The sequence below is a fragment of the Phyllostomus hastatus genome, unplaced genomic scaffold (assembly GCF_019186645.2).
Source record: "Phyllostomus hastatus isolate PE091 unplaced genomic scaffold, TTU_PhHast_1.1 phas_scaffold_129, whole genome shotgun sequence".
Lineage (NCBI taxonomy): Eukaryota > Metazoa > Chordata > Mammalia > Chiroptera > Phyllostomidae > Phyllostomus > Phyllostomus hastatus.
The window spans coordinates 14367721-14383994 of NW_025334009.1; the positions used below are offsets into that span (position 1 = coordinate 14367721).

The window sequence follows — 16274 nt, forward strand, 5'->3', positions numbered from 1 at the left end:
AGATGCCCCTATCTGAATGACTTCCAAGCTACGCTTTAAGGGAAGAAGAGTCTCGCTGTTCCGTGCGTTTCACTTCTTAGAGTGAGGTTGGCAAGCTTGATTCTTCTTTTTCATAACAATGTCTCTCCTTCTATAGGAGGACGCGGGCTGGAAAGTCAGGAGGCGAACGACACAGTTAGGCATCCGTTTTTTAACGGTCCTCCGGGAAGAGCTCAGCCTCTTAGACTGCGTCACCCTTTGGTCGAGAGAGTCCCCCAGGCCGGCGAGGGTTTTCTGAAGCCTCTGCTCTCCGCGCCTCCCCGCGCCCTCACCCTCCGCCCCGGCGGCGCCCTGGGAGCTCGCTGTCGGACGCAGCCTCTCTTGGCACAGAGGCCTCCAGGTGCCCAGCAGGAAGGCGGAGCCCGGCTACAGCCGCCTCCCCGGCGCCGCGGACAAGACCCCCGGGGGCTCGGGGCCCCAAGGCTGCGGCTCCGGCGTCCCCAGCCTCCCCGGTCGTCCGCGCTCCTCCCTCTCGGCGCGCCGGGCGCGAAGCCTGCGACGCGCGAGCAGAGCGAAGCGCGCAGAGCCGAGTGGCGCACGCCGGGCAGCGGCGCAGGCGGCCGCGATCGCAGCCAGAGCCCTCACTCGAGCCCGCCAGCCCGTGGACGCCCGGACCATGGCTGCCGAGGGACCCGGCCCCCGCGCCCGGCTCTGGACGGCGGCCCTGTTTCTGCTCGGTCTGCCGCGCCTCTCCGTGCGGGCGGATGGTGAGTGTCCGCGGAGTGCCCGGGAGGCGGCGGCGGGGACCGGAGCGGTGCCTGGGGTCTGGGTAGGGAAAGCGGAGCTCGCTGGGGTGCCCTTTCGGACGAGCCCGGAAAACCGCAAGCCTGGGAGGGAAGGAGGCGAGCGGCGGTCCTGCAGCCCCGCGTCCTCTCCCTGCCCACGGAGTTTCAGCTCGCCCAAGCGCCCGCACTGTGCTCCTGAACCCTTCCTTCACGCACCGGAGTAAGCGGGAGCATTGGTCCTGCAGTCCCGCCGCTAGCTTTCCCCACATCTCCAAGAAAGGTCTTTACACTGAAATCACGTCTGGAGTGCCCTAGAACCTCCTCTGAAGAGAGGGACTTTTCCACGACTCTCCAATGTGCCCCTGACGGCAGGGCCAGTGGTCGGAAGATTCCGTCGGTATTTTGGCTTGGTCCGGGAAGATGGGAAAGATGAGTGGGAGTCAGCTAGGCGAATGGTGGAGGGGAGCGTCCTGGGTAGCGGGAGCAGCACATGCAAAGGCCCTGTGCTGTGAGTGGCGGGGAAAAGGGGGTAAATGATAGTGTGGCTGGACCCAGAGTGCAAGGTGCTGTCTGCCGTGAGGCTAGAGGTACAGGTAAGGAACGGATTGTTGCAGGTGTTGAGAACTGGCACACCTCTCTTTGTGTGTTTTCCGAGCCCAATTCAGCTTTCAGTGCTTCCCTTGATTCGCAGGATCGCGCAGCTTTATATCCGTTGAATTTCGAAAAGCTGGTTCAGCTGTGTTTTGATTTTGGAACAAAACCTGGTTGATTTGAGGCAGGAGGATCGGAAGGGAAAGAAACCAGCAGTTCTCACGTCCAGGAGGGGTTTCTAGTAAACCCAAGCTTGAGGCAAATTAGATTGATGAAGGAGAACAATCCTTGGCTGATTTAGGATGCACGGTATATTTTTAAATGTCGTTGCTATTTAGCAAACAATGTGGCATGAAACTAGACGACTTGACAAAAAGAAACACGGTGCTTAGGGAAGGGGGAAGCAAGAGAAACCTCTAGATACCGGCTTAGAATCTTTGGTGTTCTTTGTCCTAAGTGCTAGCTTGAAGACCTCTTTGCTTGTAGTTAAAAATGAATGTCTTATTCCTCCGTGTCCCAGAGAAAAGGGTTAGAAAACATGTTTCACTTCAAAGGCTCTTAGTGATCACTGTCAGCTTTTAATTGAGATATAACTCATGTAACACCATTTTAAAAGGTACAACTCGGTGGTTTTTAGTGTATTTATTATGTTGTGCAAGCATCACCACCAATTTCTACAAAATTACTGTCATCCAAAAAGAAATCCCATAACTGTTAGCAGTCAATCCACTTTTAATTCTTGTCATTTTTTTTGCCTGACATTGAGTCATAAAAATTAACTGATTTTTAAAGACTGCAAGTAGAATAAACTGGAGCTAGTATTAACCGCTCAACAATGTATACTATTGTACCGATTTTGATTCCTTTTAAAGAAAGATTTCTGCAACCCAGGAGGCTTTAGAGCATCACCCCACTATAACTGCTTAATGGATCAGTATTTTGTGCCTGTCGGGCTGGGTGTGGACCATAGAAAACCGAAGGCAGAGGTATCACTGGACAAGGAGAGAGTAAGGACAGTAGCCAAGCATGTTTCCTTGTTACCGCCTGCCAGAAATGCCTTTCTTTCCCCCTTCTCCTGTTTCTCCTTCTCCCCTCTCCCCAGAGGAGGATTACAGGTACACTCGCTTTCAGCAGACTCCATTTGCTGAGCTCCAACACTTATGGTTGAGCCATCGAAGAATTATAACCTATGTTATGAAAGGATTCTTCACTACATGTGCTTAACTGTCACCACTTCCCACACTTAGCTGAGTTCAACAGTGATGGAAGGAAGGAGGAGAAATGTTCAGTTAAACTGTGATGTGCTACAGACATTGGAAGAGAGACAGAATCAGTTACTAAAAACTCCATGGATGTATTAAAAAAAAATTAGTGAAATAAATTCAAATGAAAAACATTTAGTTTACACGTGACTAATTAGATATGCACCTCAGGCATAACAAAGACCTGCCACTGTACTTCTAACATACTTTTGAAAGTCAAAAATCTTCATACTAACTGAATGCAAATGAACTGTATTTGGGTAGTGACGACAGGAAAAGATTCATTAATTCAATGGGTAATTTATTGAGTATCTACTATGCGCTAGGGACTGCCCTAGGTGTTGAGGATAGAGTGGTGAGGAGAAATAAGTCCTGCTCTCAGGGAGCTTAAAATCTAGTGGAAGAGAGAGACATTTGGCAAGTGATTGTATGAATGAAATGTGTAATTGCAGTTTTGATACATGGTCAGATGAAAGAACAGAGGTCCTGCGAGGGCATGGACTAGGAGATTTTGACTTGGCATAGGAGAATCTGAAAGGTGAGGAAGATTAACTCAAAGAAGAGCAGGAAGAGAGAGTGTCTGAGTGAGAATAGCATGTGCAGAGGAACGGTGGGTGGCAGGGAACATGGGACATGGGATAAGGGACTGAGTGGCTGCAGCCAAGAGTCTAAGGCGAAAGTGGTTCACGGTGATGCCCGGAAAACTGGTGCGAGTGCAGTGATGTGGGGCCTCATCGGCCAAGTTTTGTTTTCATTCACACAAGGCCAGAGAGTCATCGAATGGTCTTCAGTAGTAGACTGACTGGTTAGATTGGCATTTTGAAAAGATCACCCTGATTGTGATGTAGGGAGAACGGATGGGACCAGAACAAGGTTGGACATAGAAAAACCATGTAAGATGCTAGTTCAGTGGTCCATCCAGGTGGGAGAGGGTCGGGCTGGAGACGTGGATGCGTGAATGGCAAGGGTCAGGACTGAAGAGAACACTGTGAGTCCTTGTGTAAGGATGGTCTTTGAAACCGTGTGTGAGGGTGGGACCCTAGGGGAGGGTCTCAGTGAGAAGAGATGACTGAGCACTGAGCCTGGAGTGAGGGGAACAGACGGTTATTGATTCTAGCTTCCTGAAACATATTGGCTTGTAGTTTTTATTTCTTATAATATTTTTGCCAGGTATTGGCATCAGGCTTATAATGGGATTTTTTTTTTTTTTAGATTTTATCTATTTATTTTTAGAGAAAGGGAAAGGGAGGGCGGAAGAGAGGAGGAGAAACTCAATGTGTGGGAGAAGCATCAGCTGGTTGCCTCTCGCGTATCCCCAGATGGGGACCTGGCCCACAACCCGGGCATGTGCCCTGACTGAGAATCGAACCGGCGACCTTTCCAGTGCTCAGTCCACTGAGCCACACAAGCCAGCGCTGTATGGTTTCTGAAACAAGTCTGAAAGTTGTTCCCTCTTCTGTTCTCTAAACAGGTTTCTGTAAAGTGGGGTTTTTTGGTTTGTTAGTTGTTTTTTTAATGTGTAGTAATGAGATCACGTATGGAGTTTTTCTTATGGGAAGATGTTAAATGATTAATTTAATTTCTTTAGTAGATAAAGGAATATTCAGATTTTCTTATTCATTTTGTGTCAGCTTTGCTAAGTTTCTTTTTTTGAAGAAACTTGTCCAGTGCACCTGAACTGTCAAATGTACTATCATACGTTACATAATAATCTCTTATTTTCTCGTTGGTGTCCGTGGAATCTGTAATGATTTCCCCTTTCATTCTTGATATTGGTCATTTGTAGTTTATCTTTTTTGTCCTGATCAGTTTTGCTAAGGGTTCATCAACTCTATCATTCTTTAGAAAGAAGCAACTTTTGGCTTTATTTTCTCTATTAAACATCTGCTTTCCATTTCATTGGTTTCTGCTCTATCTTTATTAATTCTTCTAATTCTTTAGAAGCTTTAATTTGAGGTTCTTTTTCCTATGTTTGGGAGCTAGAAATTGAAATAATTATCCACCATTTTCCTTCTGTGATGTGAGCATCAGCAGCTACACATTTCCCTTCAGTCCAACTTCGGTTTCTCCACAGGTTTTTGTCCATGAAATAAATACGTTGTATTTCACTTGTGGTTTCAACTTGGAACCCACGGTTTATTTAGAAGTGGATTTTGTCATTTCCAGCCAGCTGAGCCATCCAGCCAGGGCCTGGGGCTTTCACTTTTGTCCCCCTTGCTTAGGGGCTTGACCATCAAAACCTCAGCTTAACTTCCTGACAGTGTTTTTCCAGATCGGTACATGCTGTGACTACAAAGGGGCCTGGGGGTGCGCACTCGCCTCTGCAGGCAGGGCCGGTAGGTACAGGGGTTCAGGCTGTGTGCTGCCCAGTTCCACCAAGTCTGAGGGAGCACCCGTCACCCACGGATACGCTTAATGTGGAAAAAGTTTGCATTTTCTATAACTTTTGGTTCCAAAGCTGGGGGCTTATGATATTTATTATTTTAATTTTGTAGTAGATGATGGGTATCTTCCTCTAATAAAATCAACAGAGTGTGATCATTTTGCGGACAGATGGAAGTGAGGTGTCTCATTCTAACTGGGGTGTTTCCCCTCCTGCCTTTACCTGAAACTTCACAGGGCCACCCACGGTGTCACTCCATCCCTCCGGGAGGCTCCTGGGGGCCACAGCACTCCCCGCGGCATCACGGATTTCTTGCCTAAAGCTTCCTTGGCTTTCAGCGTCCGCTTTCTACTCTGAATCCGTGTTCTCATTTCACCCATCTGCACACGGGCCCGAGGCCCGCTGCACGTCCATGTATGTTCACATACTACAGGGAGGGTGCTCCAGCCTTGGCCCTCGCTGTCTTGCCTGGTTGGGGAAATGAAGCGAACTCGTTGCGGGAAGGGCCTGATGGTGCTTTGAGACGGTGGGGCAGAGAGAAAGGAACCAGCCTGTCAGGGATGCGGTCGCCCCAGAGCTGGGGCAGGGGAAAGAAGGCAAAGCTGAAGCCTGAATCAGCGCCTTGGACACAAGGGAACCCAACACGGGGAAACTTCGGACACTGAGCTTTGCCACATGGTGTTTGTAAAACACCTTTTTAAAAGGAATAGTTAGAGGCCTTCTCCAGATAAAGGTGCCAGAGCAGATGATCAGGTTGTTTTTTTTTTTTAAGAAAACAAGAATAAGAGCATGGGATGAAACACGAGTGTGAACGCCCACACCTAGTCCCAGGGATGAGTGCCAGGGGCTGGTGGCTGCACTGGGATCTTCCGGCAAGTAGGCGTCTGTGGGAGAGTGGGTCTGCTGAGAGTCCGTTGGTCCCCAGGGACCCCGGAGTCAGCCTGTGTCCGTGCTTGTCCCCACACAGGGAAGCTCTTTCTGCTGGAGTCTCAGAATGGCTCTCGGGGGCTGGACCTGGAGGAGGCTCGGCTCTCCTGCAGGAGCAGGGGCGCTCACCTGGCGTCTGCGGAGGAGCTGCGGCGGGTGGTCCAGGACTGCACCTTCGCCGTGTGCGCCACGGGCTGGCTGGCGGACGGCACTCTGGGGTAAGTTGGGAGAGCCGGGCTAGCTGTCCTTCCCACTCACCCGGCCGCCCCACCAGGGCTCCTATGGGGGCTCAGTTATTGTTTCCTGGAGACGCCAGGATAGGCCCAGTGCAGGGGCCTGGGGCTTCCAGGACATTCTGGTTCTAAGTTCTCATGTAAAAACATTTTTCTGGAGTTCTGTCTGTTTATTCCCCTTGGGCTTGGTGGTTTTGAATTTCCTTATTAATTTACAAAAATAATACATGTGAAAACTTCAAATAATATAGGTACATATAAAGTACCAAGTGAGTTTCTCTCTTCTTCTCCACCTCAGAGATTATGACTTAACTGTTTGGTCAATATTCTTTGCCTGTTTTTCTCTGTGGGTATGCCTCTGCATGCATGGGAATAGGAAGACAGTATGGAGGTTTGAAAATGTAGCCAGAAATTCTTTCACACTGCTTCCATTTGAATCGGGCACGGTGTAGTATTGCCTCAACCAATAGAATACAGCAGGAGAAATACTGTGTCTTTTGAGGTTGGTCAGAAAAATCCATGCCCGGGTTTCTGAGTACACTCACTTTTGAGAGGACACATGAAAAGTCCGAGTGTGCTGGGATGGCCGTGCTTGAGGAAGCCCAGACCAGGTGGAGGCATCCCCACGGATCCTTTCCCCAATAGCCCCAACCCAAGTCCCGGCCAACAGCCATCATCACCTGCCAGCAGTGTGAGTGAAGACGCCTCCAGGTGATTCCAGCTGTCAGCTGCAGAGTGGTTGCCAGCCTACGAGTCTCCCCAGCTCAGGGCCTTAGACGTTACAGAGCGGAGACAAGCCATTTCCACCATGCCCTGAGTTCCTGCCCCATGGAGTCCCGGTGGAGAAGTAATTCCTGTGGCCAGCTAGGAGAAAACTTCCCATGAGTGCTGCGGACTGCTTCCGTGGTCAGACTCAGACATGGCAGGAGCCGTCCCACTGAGAAAGGAAGGGGATCCAAGGACTCCAGTAGTAGACAATGCCCCTCGAGATGTCTGGCTGGCAGAGGGCGGTGGAAAGCACACACCACCGTGGGGACTCACATACACAGTGTGCCACAGGTGAAGCGGCCGTTGAGAAAAGGGGACAACTGAGGCTCCATCCAAAGCCCGTCAGTGAATCTGGAACTACGCTTTTCTTGCCTTATATTTTTTACATCCAGGTTCCTAAGGAGACAAAATATGTCCCGTGCATGCATGTTCCCATTATGTAGTCAAGTATGGGCATTTTTCATTCGTCTGTTCCCATCACTGCATCAGGTAACCAGGCTACGCAGAGATTCTGAAGAGCGAGCTCGGAGCCAGCCTTAGGTCTCCCAGGCATCAGCGCCGAGTCATTGGAAAGGTCCTTTCTCTCTGGGTTTGCTGTGGAGTGTTACGACAACTTAGTGGATCTCCACATTGCTACAATGATAATTCTTCGTAAAGCAAACACACTTACTTGATATAGTCACTACACAACATATTAAAAATAGGTTTTCCATTTTAATATTACTGGAACCAAGAAGTATCTAACCATGAGTGTGTACACCCATTTCACTGTGGGTTTTTCCATCACAGCCATCCCCCTCCCCACCAAAAACCAAGTACTCAATGCGCAGTGTGTCTTGCGGTTGATAGCAGAGCAGGCATAGTAGCTGTGGAGGTCTAGGGTGGTGAATACAGAATTTGGGGCCACTTGTCTCCTGGGAGACTTTGCACATGCCATAAAAGATGGCCGAAAAGCTGGTTAGCCAATTTCAACAGTGATGTAGGACAAGGAGAACAGGGATTTGAAGTCAGGCTTTGTGTGGGTGGGGCCTGGGGAGTGCCTTTGCTTTGGGCTGGGACGTGGCAAGGCTGTAAGGAAGCTGCGAGAAGCACACAGGCCCTCAGAGGACCTGGAGCACGGCTTCAGTCAGGGGTGTCCCGCCTTCTGGCGTCTCTGGGCCACGCTGGAAGAAGAAGACTTGTCTTGGGCCACATATTAAATACACAAATACTGACAAAAACCAATGAGCAAAAAAAAAAAAGGTTTTATGTAAATTTACAATTTTATGTTGGGCCACAGGCTGAGGGTTGGACATCCCTTAACCCATGAATGTGGATTAAGATGAAACCGGAGTTCCAATGCTCCAGAGAGCTAGCAGAACTGATTTAAAAAATCATCTCTAGAGGGAGATAACACTGTCTTAGACAATTGATTTCCACAAATAATTTTTACAAGTATGGGGTTTGCCGTGCAATATACAATAACCAGTCACATGAGAAGCTAAGGCAATAAGAACAAAAATAGCCAATAGAAACTCGAGAGAACAGCATTGGTGGATGCCATCTTTAAAATGACTCTTTATAGTGTTTAGAGATACAGAAGTAAGAAGAAGAATTTTGGCAGAAGACAGAAAATTATAAAAATAACCAAATGGAAACTCTAGAAATGAAAAATACAGTAACTGAAATTGAGAACTTTAGAGAGAGAGATCTAAGAGCTGACTAAAAAGAGTCAAAGAGAAAATTAGTGAACTGGAAGGTGTTTCAGAGGAAGGTATTCAGAATACAGAACAGAAGACAAAGGGATGAAAAATGTAGAAGAGTAAAAGGCAAAGAAGAGGCATGTGATTGGCATTCCGAAAGGAGAAGAGATGGGAAATGGAGCAGAAGCAATCGGAGACTTACCCACAACCGAAGGAAAGCATCCAGGCCCAGACTCATGAGGCCCGACAAAACACAAGCAGGACACACAAAAAGAAATTCAGCCCTGCCTGGCGTAGCTCAGTGGATTGAGCGTGGGCTGCGAACCAAAGTGTGGCAAGTTCGATTCCCAGTCAGGGCACATGCCTGGGTTGCAGGCCACAGGCCCCAGCAACCACACATTGATGTTTCTCTCTCTCTCTCTCTATCTCCCTCCCTTCCCTCTCTAAAAATAAATAAATAAAATCTTCAAAAGAAAACCTTTATAAAAAAAATTCACAACTTGGCACATCATGGCAGAACTAATCAGAGTCAGATATAAAGAAAAAGCATTAAAAGTAATCAGAAAAAAAGTACTTTCAAGGAGCAACAATAAAAGGCCAAAGACAATTGAATGATACCTTCAAAGTGCTAAAAAAAAAATAAAATTAAAAATGACTGCCATTCTAGAATTCTATACTCAGTGAGGATATTTTCCAAGAGTAAAGATAAAGACATTTTCAGACACACAACAGGTGAGAAAATTCATTATATCAGACTTTCACTAAAGGAAACATTACAGGCAGGAGGAAAATAATTACAGGCGGAAGGCGGCAGATGTAGGAGAGGATGGAAAGAAGAAACGGGGCATAAACCTAAATTCCATAATTCCGTAAAGCAGTGGTGATGATGCTAAACACCAAAAAATGCCATATCCGTCAGGAAGCATTTTAAGTATGTTAACACATAGTATTTTAGTTACTTTAAGTTGTGTCATTGGGGAAGAAGCAATATTACATTTTAGTAAGTGGAGGAAATGTTATAACCTCTGGGACAAGCACAAAAAGAATGCTAAAAGGATATATAACTTCCAAAGCAATAGAGAGGAAGGGAGAATGCCAAGAAAAGAATTAAAACAAAGTAGGGGAAAGAAAAAGAGAGGAAGAAAGGAAGAAAGAATGGGTGGAACTAATAGAAAAGTGGCAGATTTAAACTCAAAGCAATATGTGATTAAATTAAGTAGATGAGATGCTCCAATTAGAAAACAAAGATTATCAGGTGAATTTTTGAAAAAATTCTAGTGTTTGCTGTTTACAAAAGATAGCCCTAAATAAATCATGGAACAAAAAGAATTATGGTGGAAACTAGCATATAAGTTGCTCCGAATGATATTAAAAATACATCATCCTCAAACCCATGGGGTGCTACTAAAGCTATACCCAGAGGGGAATGTAAAGCATTAGGTGCTTGTGTTTGAAGAGGAAAAAGGCTTAAGATTTGTGAACTAACCATTCATTTTGAGAAATATGAAAAAGAACAGCAAAACAAGTCCCCTGCAAAAACAGAAGAGCAGGATTTTATGAAATAAAGAGCAAGCATGTACTAGAAGGGATCCACAATGCATTTATTACCTCTGAAACTTGAATGCATACGTGTGACCTAAACCTGAGCACCCCCATGACTTCCTAATTTTAGATCTTTGCTGGGGGGAGTGTTTCCATACTGATACTTTCACCCCAAGCCCCTGAATCAGAGAAATCTCTGCTGGTTCTGAGCTGACAGCAGAAAAGAACGTCCTTCCCCATTTTTAGTTCCTCTGCCTAGCCCAGTGTCATCTCTGTCTCTTGCAGGACAACGGTGTGTAGCAAGGGGAGTGGTGAGCAGCAAGTCATGAGAGCTGTCGACGTGAGAATTGAGAGCAGCCCGGCTCCTGGCGGCACCCACAGTGCCCTTTGTATGAAGGATGAAGGTCAGTGCCAGAGCCTCTGGAAGGGTCCTGGAGCGTGTGCTTGTGGGGGTTGCCATCTTAGATTGCATTCTCCAGCTCCAGAAGCAGACCTTCTGATGAGGATGCACTGAACATGGGGTGTCAGGTGACTTCCTAGGAAAAGCCAGCAGGACGGTGGGGCAGTGGACATGGGAAAGAAGCCGACCGGGCAATGGTGAAACACTCAGCACAGTCCACAGTGGCAATGAGGCCGTGGTAACTTTGGCTGCATCTCGCAGGGGGGTCTCTGGAGACACTGTGGGTCATCACAGTTTTCTGGGTCAGGTGTGAGGGAGCACCTGTCAGTCATTGGTTAAGGGCTGCTTCAGGGAGATGTCAATTCCTGATTCTTCTGGTTTATGATGTGCACAGGCAAAGGGTTCCAGTAGCCCGAGGGCCACACTCCAACCAAGATACGCAGGTGCCCACCAGGAGCCCCTGTACATGGGCATGGGAAAGGTACCTCAGGAATATGGGCAACCCCTAACCACATCTGCTACAGCCGCTGATACAACTCACCCTTCTGTCTTTCTTCGTGGTACACAGCACTATGTAAAGAAAGAAAACCCTTTCCCCCCAAATGTATAAGATTTAGGACATTGATCCTAGGAAGGAAAATTCAGCTTCCTCCCGGGATATCAGCTGAGTGAGAGAAAGCCATCAGGGAATCCCCAGGGCAGCATGTCGTGTGCCCTGAAGGTGGACTTCCACCTTCATTGTCAGAAACACAAGCTGTGCAAAGGGAACGCTCATGCAGATGGAGAGAGAGAGCTGCTTACCCATCAGTCACAGACATCCGCCCAGGTACTGCTTCGCTGCACACTGGTCTCATCTGGGAAGTTGTAAAAATACCGATGCCTGGGTGCCAACCCAGGAGAAGCCCATACAAATGTCCTGGACACTAGGGTGTGTGTGTGTGTGTGTGTGTGTGTGTGTGTGTGTTGTTGTTGTTGTTGTTTTAGCTTCCTGGTGATTTTAACATGCAGCCCAGTTTGAGAGCCACTTCTCTAGAGCAGAGTTCCCCCAGTCTCTCTGATGATAAGCAGTACCAGATGAACTTGTCAGAAACACAGACCCTCAGGCTGCATCCCAGAGGTGCCAAGTTCTAATCTCCAGGGAAGGGGTCAGAGGAATGAATAAATTGAGGAGCCACGTTGGAGCCCCAGGCCCTGGCTGGTGCTTGCCAGGTGCTTGTTAGCAGTAGGCTTCCCTGCTGCTAGGGGGTCTTCCTCCAGGAAGGGTTCTGCGGTTGCTGATTGCTTAGAGGAGTGTTGGGAGTCTCCGAATACCATCTGTCAGTCAAGTGAGTGGAAAATATAGCCTCGTTCTGGAAAGGCCTGCGGAAGAACAATAGCCGTGGGTTTTTAAAAATATTTATTTAGTTACTTTAGAGAGAGCGGGGAGGGAGAAAGAGAGGGAGAGAAATATCGACTGGTTGCCTCCCACACATCCCAACAACCCAGTCCAGGCATGTGCCCAGGCTGGGAATCGAACCAGCAACTTTTTGGTCTGCAGGCTGGCCCTCAATCCACTGAGCCACACCAGCAAGGGCCATGGTTTGTTTTCTTAAATCGTGGAAGTGAATTAAGTGGTCCCCTGAATCCCAACCATCAGCAAAGGTTCTAATCCCCCAAGGGAGACAAACAAAGCCAGAAGAAAAACAGCGTAACCTTCATTCTTCAGTGATCTCAAATGAGTACACAGGGCTTCTGAGTCTTCTCTCTTTCCCCTAATAAATGAGAAGTCTCAGTTAGCTTTTGCTGTGTAACATACCATCCCAAAGGCAGAGGCTTATTTAGTTCATTCATTTTTTTTTCACCAGCAATTTGTACTCTTCTGCTGGTTTCAGCTGGGCTCATCCATGAGTCTACAGTCAGTTGCTAGGTAGGTGGCCTTACTCCTGGAGTGGGCTGGCTATTGGCTGGGATGGTGGGCATGACTAAACTTTGTGTTTCTCATCAGCCAATAGGATAACCTGGACTTTCTGCCTCACAGGCCTTTAAATACGTTGTGTGTATGCAAATGTGTGCCCTTCTTCCTCCAGAGTTGCAGTGCAAGGAGCCAGAGGTCAAAACCATCCAAGGTCAAAGCCATGATGGTGACTCCAAAATTGAGCAATTGAGCCAAACTGATATAATGTACCTCCTGCTATGTTGCACTCAGAGAAACACAACTTCAGGTCAGCAGTATTTCTGCCCAAAGGCCTGATTGTGAGGAAATACCAGCCAAACTCAAATTAAGAGCATCCTATAAAATGACTGACCTATAAGAAAGACGAAGAGAGATTAAGCAACTGTTCTCAAAATAGAATATAAAGACGACAATGAAATGAAATGTGTGATCCTGGATTATATCCTGGACCAGGAGAAAGTAGCTATAATTGATGAGATGTGAACACGGATTAGGAATTGGATAATAGTATTGTATCAATGCTTGCATTTCCCTGGTTTTCGTAACTGTATTGCAGTTATGTAGGAGAATATCCTTGCTCTGGGAAATACATTCTGAGGTTTTTAGGGACAAAGGGATGTCATATCTACAACATACTCTCAAATGGCTCAGAAGAGAATGACAGGTGTGGATGCACGTATGTACACAGTCACATATATTCTATGTCGATCCAACGTTTGTGCACAGCTATACCCCTCTCTCTCTCTGTTGAGAACAATGGTAAAGCGAATGGGGCAAAATAAAACACATTGGTGAATCTGGGTAAAGGGTTTTATGGGAGCTCCTTATTCTTATACTTTTTTTCTGTAACTTTGACATTCCATAAAAACAAGAAACTTCAAAAATGCAAAACAATCTACATACTCTTCCAAAAACAACAACAACAAGAAGCAACAATAACAACAACAGGGAAAAGGGCCCCCAAACCAAAAAAAAGCCGAGTCATGGGGAGCCCGCGTGTGAGGCAAAGCCACGCGGTGTGCGGAGCATTGGAGTCCAAGTGCTTCCCAGGGCGGCTGGCCTGCGCCTGGCCTCCAGTCACCTCCAGGTCGGTGGGGAGGGGCTCCGAGGAGAAAGCAGGAGTCTGTGTCCTGCAGGCCTGCTTCATGGGGAGGCTTCGGGTGGGCCATGCTGAGGTGGGATTAGAGGCAGAGGGCTGCTTCCTCTTGGGCTTTCTAGGATAGCCCAAAGGACACTCCAGGAGAGCCCTGTCCCTGCTCCTCTGCCTCTCGTCCTTGAGAAAGGGCAGGTACACTGCTCCTGCATGGTCCTCCGCTGGCTCAGGAGCCCTTGGTTGACAGCGCAGGCAGCAGGGAAATCTGAGTGCTGGAGGAAGGGGCTGGGCCCCAGCAGGAGCTGAGAACAGGGGGCTCCCTGGGGCTCCTGCAGGAGTGTACGTGAGGTCTGGTGCGGCATGCTTCCCGGTGCAGTATCGTCCCCAAAGGCTGCCTTCCTCCCAATGACGCTTCTCATGCTTATGCTGCTCGGCTCCGTGCGTGCTAACTCCAGAAGCGGCAGGCGGGTGCCTTAGAGAGAGCCCAGAAGGAAAACAGAGCCCGTGGAACATTCATCATGAATGTAGACTTTTCTCATTTTCCTTCCAGTACTTTTGTCTCACTGAGAGTGAATTTCCAGTCCTGTGGTGATCTCACTTAAACTAATAAGTGAAGTTATTTTTAACCAACTGGATGCTGATGAAATAAGCTGCCTCCACTTGGGTTCCCTGGCTCTGCTTCTCTTGGCAGCTTGTTTGGGGTCCACGGCGTGGGGTCTGGAGTGCACCCAAAAGGCCTCACTCTGGGTGTGCTTCTGTCTCCCACCCCTCCCCAGCCAGGGCTGGCTGGGCTGCTGCTCCCCACCAGCCGCCCTCACCCACCCCTCCTTTAGCACGGCACTCCACCTCCCTTGCATACTCAGCCATGGCTGAGACTTCCCTTAAAAACAGAAATGGAACCGTTCCCTTCCTTCATGTCATCAAGAGGAGAGCGGGAGGCTCATCCTGAGAGAGAGCGATCAGGAAATTTTGAGAGTAGCCAATTCCCAGGTCTTCCTGGAGGAGGCCCCCTGCCTCAGCATTGGCTCTGGGGAAATTCCTGGACTGCATCCCCGAGACTGGAACCAAGCGCAGTGCTCAGAACACCGGATAGAACTTACTTAGTTCAGGGTCTCCTGGGGGAGTGTGGAAGACTCTGAGCTCATTGCCATTGACCTGACATTGGCAATTTGTTTGTTTGTCCAGGGTAATGCAAAGTCCGGTGCTCGGACTTGTGGGTGATTCAGATGGATGGATGGATGGATGGATGGATGAATAGGTAGATAGATAGATAGGCAGATAGACAGCTGGATACAGAGACTTCATTCCCACCCTCAAGGAGGTGACAATGCGTAAGGATACGTAAGAGATGAATGTGTTTCCATGACACAGAGAAGGAGGGTAATCAAGGAGACTTCCTGAGGCAATGGCAATTGAGGTGGAATCTGAAAGGGGTCTTTTGGAAATAGCTGTTAGGGAGAGGAGGAGAGGACATTGCTCACCGAGGAACGATGGTTTAGGGAGACTAGCTCTGTGCGAGCCGCGGAACTCATGCTTCCCGAGAGGGAGCAGGACTAGAGCGCCCCCAGCTGCTCGAGTGGGCCCAGCGGGCAGCCCAAAGCTTCCCCGGCACAGTCAGCAGTGAGGCACTCCTCTGCACTCAGCACCCAGGCCCGAACAGCACCAGGTCTTGCTCCCTCAGGACTGAGTTTCCTGCTCCCAAACCCCCGTGGGCTGCGTCAGTCCTGATGCACAGTCAGTTCCCAGGAACATGACATTTCTGAGCAGCCAGGGCCATGGTGCCGCTGGGCCCACGTTCTGATGGATCTTACGAACCCCTTTGTTTTGCCCCTGCTCCCTCAGTTCCTACTCCGCCATTGTGTGCTCGGCTATATTTGGTTTGAGGAAACTGGGCATTCGATTACCACCATGACTTGAAGAATGATTCAAAGGACCATCAGTTTCCGACTTGCTTGGGGAAAGGAACTCACGTTTATTCATGTCTCTGTGAAGTTCCAGGCATGTGCTGGGCACCGCGAAAGGCATAAGCTCCTTTAATTCTGGTAACAACCTAATGAGATGGGTTTCACTAGCTCCACTTTATATTTTTAATGTATTTTCTCATTATAAACATGAACATGTAGTCATGGCAGTAAAAGGAGAAAGAAAATTTAAATCACTCATCTTCGGTCAAGATGTAGAACGTTTCCTTCAAGCCCAGATAGTCCTCTGGAGCCTTTTCCCCAGAGACTCCTCCCTTCCCCACGCCGGCAGGGCCGGGGGTGGTCTCTGTTTGGATTGCTGTCACCATGTGTTAATTTGGCCTGGTTTCGAGGATGCAATAGTTCTTGAGAGCAGGAGACCCCACCCAAGGGTAGTTCCTGGACCAGTACTATTCACATCACCTGGGAACTTATTATAAATGCAAATTCTTGGGCCCTGACTCTGACCTACTGACTCAGAAACTCAAAAACACAGCAGTGTGTGTGTGTGTGTGTGTGTGAGAGAGAGAGAGAGAGAGAGAGAGAGAGAGAGAGAGAGAGAAGTACTTTAAGAGATTCCGGTGCACAGTCAGGGCTGAGAAGCAATGATAGGGAGTTTGAGAACAAATGATAAAATTGGGTGGACAATGCTGGGTGGCGTGCTGGGTGGAGTAAGTGGGAGGGAGCTGGGCAGGTGGGCACAAAAGGTGACTTCTTCACGTAGCCTACGTAACG

At 48.3% G+C, this 16274-nt stretch overlaps 1 protein-coding gene across 1 annotated transcript in view; it reads left to right on the forward strand.

Moving 5' to 3' along the window:
- Nucleotides 1-300: 300 nt before the first annotated feature.
- Nucleotides 301-16274, forward strand: part of SUSD5 (sushi domain containing 5) — a 30992-nt gene continuing 15018 nt past the window's right edge. Inside the window, exons 1-3 of the mRNA XM_045857261.1 lie at nucleotides 301-746; nucleotides 5968-6145; nucleotides 10438-10556. Coding sequence (XP_045713217.1) covers nucleotides 656-746; nucleotides 5968-6145; nucleotides 10438-10556 — 388 coding nt within the window. The 5' untranslated portion in view covers nucleotides 301-655. The remainder of the gene's footprint in view (nucleotides 747-5967; nucleotides 6146-10437; nucleotides 10557-16274) is intronic.